Source organism: Saccoglossus kowalevskii, chromosome 14 (assembly GCF_978046115.1).
Source record: "Saccoglossus kowalevskii chromosome 14, keSacKowa6.1, whole genome shotgun sequence".
In the NCBI taxonomy this organism is placed as follows: Eukaryota; Metazoa; Hemichordata; class Enteropneusta; family Harrimaniidae; genus Saccoglossus; species Saccoglossus kowalevskii.
The window spans coordinates 13,781,763-13,789,575 of NC_140654.1; the positions used below are offsets into that span (position 1 = coordinate 13,781,763).

General features: G+C 38.2%; 1 protein-coding gene across 1 annotated transcript; it reads left to right on the plus strand.

The window, feature by feature from the left end:
- Positions 1-350: 350 nt before the first annotated feature.
- LOC144344617 (uncharacterized) lies at positions 351-7,813 on the plus strand. The gene is made up of 3 exons (XM_078006490.2): positions 351-470; positions 2,587-2,654; positions 4,122-7,813. Exon 3 carries the CDS (start codon positions 4,181-4,183, stop codon positions 7,811-7,813), a length of 3,633 nt encoding a protein of 1,210 aa, XP_077862616.2. The 5' UTR covers positions 351-470; positions 2,587-2,654; positions 4,122-4,180.

A 7,813-nucleotide genomic window follows, 5' to 3' on the forward strand; every position in this document is an offset into this window, starting at 1 on the left:
AACACACTCAGCCACAACACATACGCGATACACCATATCCATACACGTAGACAAGTAAATAAATGAATCGTTTACGCCTTTAAATTTGAACGTCAAATGTACACCTTTATTTTGGGCTGTATACACGTTTACCATAAGTGTCAGCAATCAGTAATTTAGCTGAATGCTTTCAAGCTAGTTTACCGACTGTGTCACGGTGTCAAGCGGAAACTATAGCCAACATAGTGACAGTTACTAGTACACGCCTTCGCGCGAAATGAATGGCCACAAAGTCATAATTTCCACGAATCATTAGAATATTATAATAAGGGACGCGCGACGCTAAGCTCAAAGAAACTAGAACACTCCAGCCAGCGTCGCGTCTGGGCGTACGGAAATCGTGTAACACAAATTTGGAAAACGTAAATCGAACAGATACACATTGCAATCCGTGCTGCTGTTTGACGTACTCGTCAGGATTCCAATTGCAGGTGAGTATACGAGCTAGGAAACGTCGGTCGGTGAGTTTTACGTGCAACGATGGCGTCGCCTAGTATCACGAATATATGAATCGGAGGAGCGGGCACAGTTCAGTGGTGGAGAATATTAGTTTTCAATATTTGCTTGTAGGAGCTTGTCGGCAAGCGTCAAAATATGTATTTTAGTACACAGTCGCTGTTGAAGGACTGTGCCTAGTATTATACCACCTGCTTAACAAATCATATCGTATCCAACGACGATCATCGCCCTTTAAAATACGACACTAAAATACCAGAAGGAACCCGCCAAAATCTTTTAAAATGCGACACTGTCGAATTGTACACTATCTATCTATTCTATCAAATGCGAATTAAGATGCCTTCGCCCGCCCCAGTCACATTCCATCATCAAGTTTGCGCTCCATCTTATAGTTAAATATTAAGTTGTGCCAGTGTCCATGTCTGGATCCAATCATGGACCTTCAATGATATAATCAACAAATAAGCCACTAATACGACTATTGTAAACTGGATGTTTAATTATTCAGCAAGCCATATATATATATTTGTCATTGCTATACCTTTATTGTATTTTATAATCAAAGTCCCATAGAGGATACGATAACAATAAAGATGATTATTATTACAATTACAAACAGTGAATACGTACTTCACAGAATACGTGTCATACTGTGAGGTTATTACGAGGTCGATGCGACGGCGTACTGTCTAGCAGGTGTGTGTGTGGCAAATATTAACGGGGTGACGCACACTAGTATGTGATAATCTTGTTTGCGTGGGGAGGTTCAGGAACTCCCAATTCTACGGATGTATGCGTCGACTCAACAACCCAAGTGGTTGACCATTAGAAACGCGGTGGTGTGTGTGTGTGTGTGGGGAGGGGGCTTTTTCTTAGTTTTAATGTCCATATTTTATCACGATGATGTTGCCGTAAATTTGTATTTGTATGTGTGGCATTTTGAATAAAAACATTGCCTGTAATGGTTCCTATAGATTTGTTTCTTAGTTGAGCGCCGAAATTGTGCCCGATTGGCTACACAATCACAACACCTAACTGTTAATAAAACAATCGAAAAGCAGTTGACGAATTCTCTCAACAAATCAAATCATTGCATAAATGCTTCGACTAAAAGTAAACCCAAAATTATTGTAAAAAATGCCGGAACGTGAAGAACGTGTTATAATCTCCATATGAATACATTATTCATTATATCAAGTATTTATTCAAATCTACTCAGCACGAGTTGTATTGTACTACTGATCATCGGAGTGACTAACAGATTTTCCCGTGCCCTTTGCTTGGCGTCTCGTTGCACAGCAATACGTCTGGATTCAAGTCTGTGCTTGTTTCCTGATAAATGTAATTTGAAGCTTTTAAATCTTTTTTTTCTTCTGTTAAGCCTATTGGTAATCTGTTATAACGTGCATGGCAGTAAAATAAACAACGCCCTCATCGTGAGGGGTTGAAATTGAAATACTGCAAATATTTCCCTCAAAAACTTTTAATACAAATGGCCGCCGGGATTTCGTTAAGAACGAGATACCATTAGTGTTTTCCCTCAAATAAACTCTTCCGCCGTTGGGTCCATTGTTCCCTTGAAAATGAAACAAAACTTAAGAGGAAAAACACGTCTATGTTTTGTTTTGTTTTTCACATACGACAATTGGTTTCAGCAAAATCCTGCAGCCCATCCAATTTAAAAATGGAAAACCCTTAAAAGCAGAACCACTCTACAAAATGTAGCATTTCTTTCGCAAAAAAAGCATCGGTCTGTTTCTTGTTAATAACCCTTATTCCTGAGCGGTACACGTTCAATTTAAACTTTTGTACTTTATGCGATAAATAACTTTAAATTATGACGTCATTTTACAACACACGGTGAAGACAACGTTTATTAGTAACTATATATGAATGAAAATCGCCCAGGGTCAGGTGAACTGTGACCTGCAATAAATAAAATGTTTTCATTGTGACATATTGTGTGGCTTGGCGGCGCACTGATCTAAGAGTCAAATAGCATAGAATTGAACTCAGGCCATCACTAGTTTAAGACCAAATTTTAATTGTATTATTTTTGTCTAAACTGTACTATATTTTCAATTGTAGGTCTACTTTGTCTCTACACAACGAGTAACCTAATTTGCTGGAAATCTGAGTTGAACACTTTTCAGAAGGTATGTAAAATGTATATACGTTTTGGAGCGGCTTGTAAACCTAACGGAAGCCTCTATTGGTTCTGATTTACATAAACACAGAAGGGTATACCGAACGCTCAGACCAGAGCCAATCAATGAGCGCCGTGCGGAACGACGTAATTTTAAACGTTTCAATGTTATTCAATCGGCCAATAGAAACCTTTCGTTTCAGTTTGAATTGTGAAATATTTATAAAGATGAAGGAATGCCTTTGTAGCGCCAGAACTATATTATATTGGTAATTTGTATTTTTTTACCGACGATTTGAATTGAACCGCCATCAACATTATTTATTTGTCTACATTGACAGCCAAGTTTGAATTTAAAATTTTTTCAATGAATATTTATCGTACGTATTTGAATTATTTTCGAATGATATGGGCCGGCCATCAGCTGTCGCAAACAGGTCGATGCCCGACGTACTATACATCATGATTACCATTAACATTGTGAGTATCTGATTTATCGCATTAGATAGGTGTGTACGCCAGATATGTGAACAAATGGTGTTCACATGCGTGAAATGCACTGTGTAGAACCTTTTAGTCAATGTCGTCTACTTATTTGTTTGGAATTACAGCATTTTTGACCCAAAAATCATCATCATCCAAATCATTTGGACATTCCATCAACCGTTTCTCGGACATACCTTGACCGATTTAATTTCAACTTGTCATTGGTATCAGTCATGACGGGTTACTGATGCACATCAACAAAATGGATACAATGCGATTTAGATGAATAAACATAAACCGCTGTTTTTGCTCCCTGTCAAGTCATATTTGTTTTCACACCAATACAAATACCCCCCCAATATTACGTAACTATTATACATGAACGTGCTTGGTCTGTAACAACCTTGGACTATAAAATCATACTATGAGGATATTACAAGGATACCGAAAAGTTTGTATGAAGGCAGTACAGCGGGAGTATTGACCGACGGAGGTCGATGTGACGGCATACTGTCTGAGTGCATACTTTGCGGTATCCTCGTAATATCATTATTATTATACATCTTTTCCTCCCAGTGATCCATCATGGGAATGCCAAAATCCTAAAAGTTTAGAACGGAATCAGCAAACCTAATTGTATGGAGTCTGGTGAAACCCTGGTGGCAACCATGTTTGTTTTTATTATTAGAGGACACTTATGCGCGTAATCATTCTATATTTGGAATTCGCATTTGCTTATATGGTAGGATGAAAATACCCCCGTAAAATACCACAAAATTACGACACACTGTAATGATGCATTGACAGATGTATAATGACATATATTACAAACAGCAACGAATTAACAAACCCAAAATAGGAAATATCTAAATGGCTGACAGCAGGAAATTATATACTATTCTATATTTGTTCAATTTCTATAACCAAGTTTCCAAGGTAAACCAGAGTAATAAAGCTAATTTGTCTCTATATTTTCCCATATTGATTTCAGATTCTGGTCTACCATAAAATAAGTGACTCTTAATATCAAGGCATACTTTTGCCTACAAGATGACTAGATATATAAACAGTAGAAGATGGAGATCTTTTTCTGAGTTTTCATTAGCAGCAGCTCTTGGTGGTGTATGTTTAGCAATATTGGTGTATGTTGAATGCCTCCAGAGTTACGGTCTTAAAAGCCTCAGCACAATATGTATATATGCCGCAGGATGTGGTCTCTATGTAGTACTGGGGAAAAGGTTTGATGGTAGAGCGAATGAGCTTAAAGCAATGCTTGGTGAAAGGAGTGAAATGAAAAGCAAAATTCGTAAATTGCAGATGGAATCCAAAAGTTCAGAAGAAGAGAAAAATGCGTTGCAGAGAAGAGTTATCCAGCTGCAGGGAGAAAACAAACAAGACACCCTGCAGATACAACTCAATCATGTGCGAGATGAGCTACAAAGAACACAGAGAATAACATCTAACTGGCAAAGACAGTTCTGTGAAGAAGAGAGAAAAGTTGCAAGTCTCCGACAAGAATTGGTTACACTGGAAAGAAATTACGACTCCCTACATCGTAAACATGCTCAGATGGATGAAACTAAACAATTGCTGGAAGATAATTTGTTAAAAATGCAGGATGAAGATAACAAACGTTTGAATGAACTAAACAGAATGCGGCGAGAAGTTGGACTTCTACATGACGAGAAAGATGTGCTAGTAGAAAGAGACAGAAGAAAAACAGAAGAAATAAAAGAAACCATAGCCACACTCTGGAGGCGGGCGGATGATAGTGGATTTGGCAATGAACTTGAAAACAGTCTGGATGAATGGAATGTTACTGAGGATGGTTTCCTGGAGTCGGTTGCCAAAAGGGCAATGTGCAGATTACAACAGTCTACTGATGAAGTTGACAGGCTGCAAGAAGAATCAGAGCAACGAAATAGTAGAATAGTTGAGTTGAAACAACAAGAATGTATTCTCCGTGAAAAGTTAGTGCAAGTGAATAATGAAGTATCAGATCACCTAGAAACAAATCGGCAACTTAAAGAATATTGCCTAAAAGTAAATCAAGACAATGCTGTATACATTGCTCAAATTCAGAATTATGATACCATCTTTAGACAAAAGATAACAGAAGCTGTAACACCTCTTCAATGTCAGATTGATATCTTGCAAGCAGAGATTAAAGCAACTCAAGACGAAAAATCGACAGCTCAGAAGAAACTACAGAATTTCGTAGATGAGAATGAAAATTTAAAATCAAAGTTGGCAACAACAGAATTGAGCCTTGCAACTTTAGAAGAGCACAACAAGCTAAAACAAGAGAAATTTGGTAAACTGCAGACTAGATTCGAAAGCCAACATTCTGAAGTACAAAACATGAAATCCGAATTATCCCAAAACGATGCAGTATCCTCGATACAACAACAAGAGAAAACAAAGAAGATAAACCAAATGGAAAAGGAGATTCTACAACTGCAAAAGAAAATTGATGAGCTAAAGGAAAACAACGCTAGTGTGAATAACAAACTTACTCAAAATGTCAGTGCACTCACCGAACTGAGTGTGGAAAGAGATGATTTGGCTAAACAGTGTAAAGAGGGAACGAACAAAATTGAGCAGCTAAGTGACGATATACAAGATAAAGAGGAAATATTGAAAAAACTCAAGTCTCTTGAAACATTCAAACTGGTTGTCACCAGTAGCAATAGTTGTGGTAATAAATTAGCCTCCTCAAAAAATATGGATCATGACTCATTACTCGCCGAAAAAGATAACGAGCTTTTCTGGGGAACAAGGGTGTACCTCAGAGACAAACTGCATGAAACCGAAATCATAAATAGTTCACTTAAAGAAGAGCTGGAATCTGCTAGAAAAGAGATTGAAGTACAGACTCTTAAAGTAGAAGAAAGTGAGGGGGACATAAAAGATTTGCATGAGAAGAAGGAGGAATTGAACAAGAAGCTTTGTGCAAAAATCAAATCTCAAGAAATTGAACTTGACAAGAAGAAAAACGAACTGTGTGATGTGTTGAGAAATATTGGGAATAAAAAGCAGGAACTAAATAAGTTGACAGAACGTGTGGATTTTCTTAAGAAAGAGCTCGATGCAAGGGACATGTTAATCAAAAAACTGGAACATAAATTTGAACAGGCCAAACTGGAAAATGAAGACCTCAAATCAAAAATATTGGAGGAGGAGATTGCACCAAAAACAGAGAAAGACGAACTGCAAACTGAACTATGTCACGCTGAAAACATCATTAAACAACTAGAAAATTACCAAGATAGCGATAATATGGAGAATAATGAAAGTGAAGATGCACCAAACACGCCTTATCTCGTTCAAGAGCCAGACAAATCAGGTGATAAAAATAGTGATAATACGAGAAATAATGGGAGGGAAGGAGAACCCAACACGCCTGGTTCTGTAACAACAGATACTGCTCAAGAGTCAGACAAATCTGGTGATAAAAATAGTGATAATACGAGAAATAATGGGAGGGAAGGAGAACCCAACACGCCTGGTTCTGTAACAATAGATACTGCTCAAGAGCCAGACAAATCAGGTGATAAAAATAGTGATAATACGGGAAATAATGGGAGGGAAGGAGAACCCAACACGCCTGGTTCTGTAACAACAGATACTGCTCAAGAGCCAGACAAATCTGGTGATAAAAATAGTGATAATACGGAGAAGAATGAAAGTAAGAAAGCAACCAACACGCCTGGTTCTGTGACAACAGATATTGCTCAAGAGCCAGACAAATCTGGTGATAAAAATAGTGATAATACGGAGAATAATGAGAGTAAGGGAGCACCCAACACGCCTGGTCCTGTGACAACAGATACTGCTAAAGAGCCAGACAAATCTGGTGATAAAAATAGTGATAATACAGAGAATAATGAGAGTAAGGGAGCACCCAACACGCCTGGTTCTGTAACAACAGATACTGCTAAAGAGCCAGGCAAATCTGGTGATAAAAATAGTGATAATACGGAGAGGAATGAAAGTAAGGGAGCAACCAACACGCCTGGTTCTGTAACAACAGATACTGCTCAAGAGTCAGACAAATCTGGTGATAAAAATAGTAATAATACAGAGAATAATGAGAGTAAGGGAGCACCCAACACGCCTGGTCCTGTGACAACAGATACTGCTAAAGAGCCAGACAAATCTGGTGATAAAAATAGTGATAATACGGAGAGGAATGAAAGTAAGGGAGCAACCAACACGCCTCGTTCTGTAACAACAGATACTGCTAAAGAGCCAGGCAAATCTGGTGATAAAAATAGTGATAATACGGAGAGGAATGAAAGTAAGGGAGCAACCAACACGCCTGGTTCTGTAACAACAGATACTGCTCAAGAGTCAGACAAATCTGGTGATAAAAATAGTGATAATATGGAGAATAATGAGAGTAAGGGAGCAACCAACACGCCTGGTTCTGTAACAACAGATACTGCTCAAGAGTCAGACAAATCTGGTGATAAAAATAGTGATAATACAGAGAATAATGAGAGTAAGGGAGCACCCAACACGCCTGGTCCTGTGACAACAGATACTGCTAAAGAGCCAGGCAAATCTGGTGATAAAAATAGTGATAATACGGAGGGGAATGAAAGTAAGGGAGCAACCAACACGCCTGGTTCTTTAACAACAGATCCTGTTCAAGGGCCAGACAAATTCTACAATGAATAA

Bases quoted from the DNA above. Each gene is read 5' to 3' on its own strand.
- LOC144344617 (XM_078006490.2), top strand. From the start codon at position 4,181: ATGACTAGATATATAAACAGTAGAAGATGGAGATCTTTTTCTGAGTTT.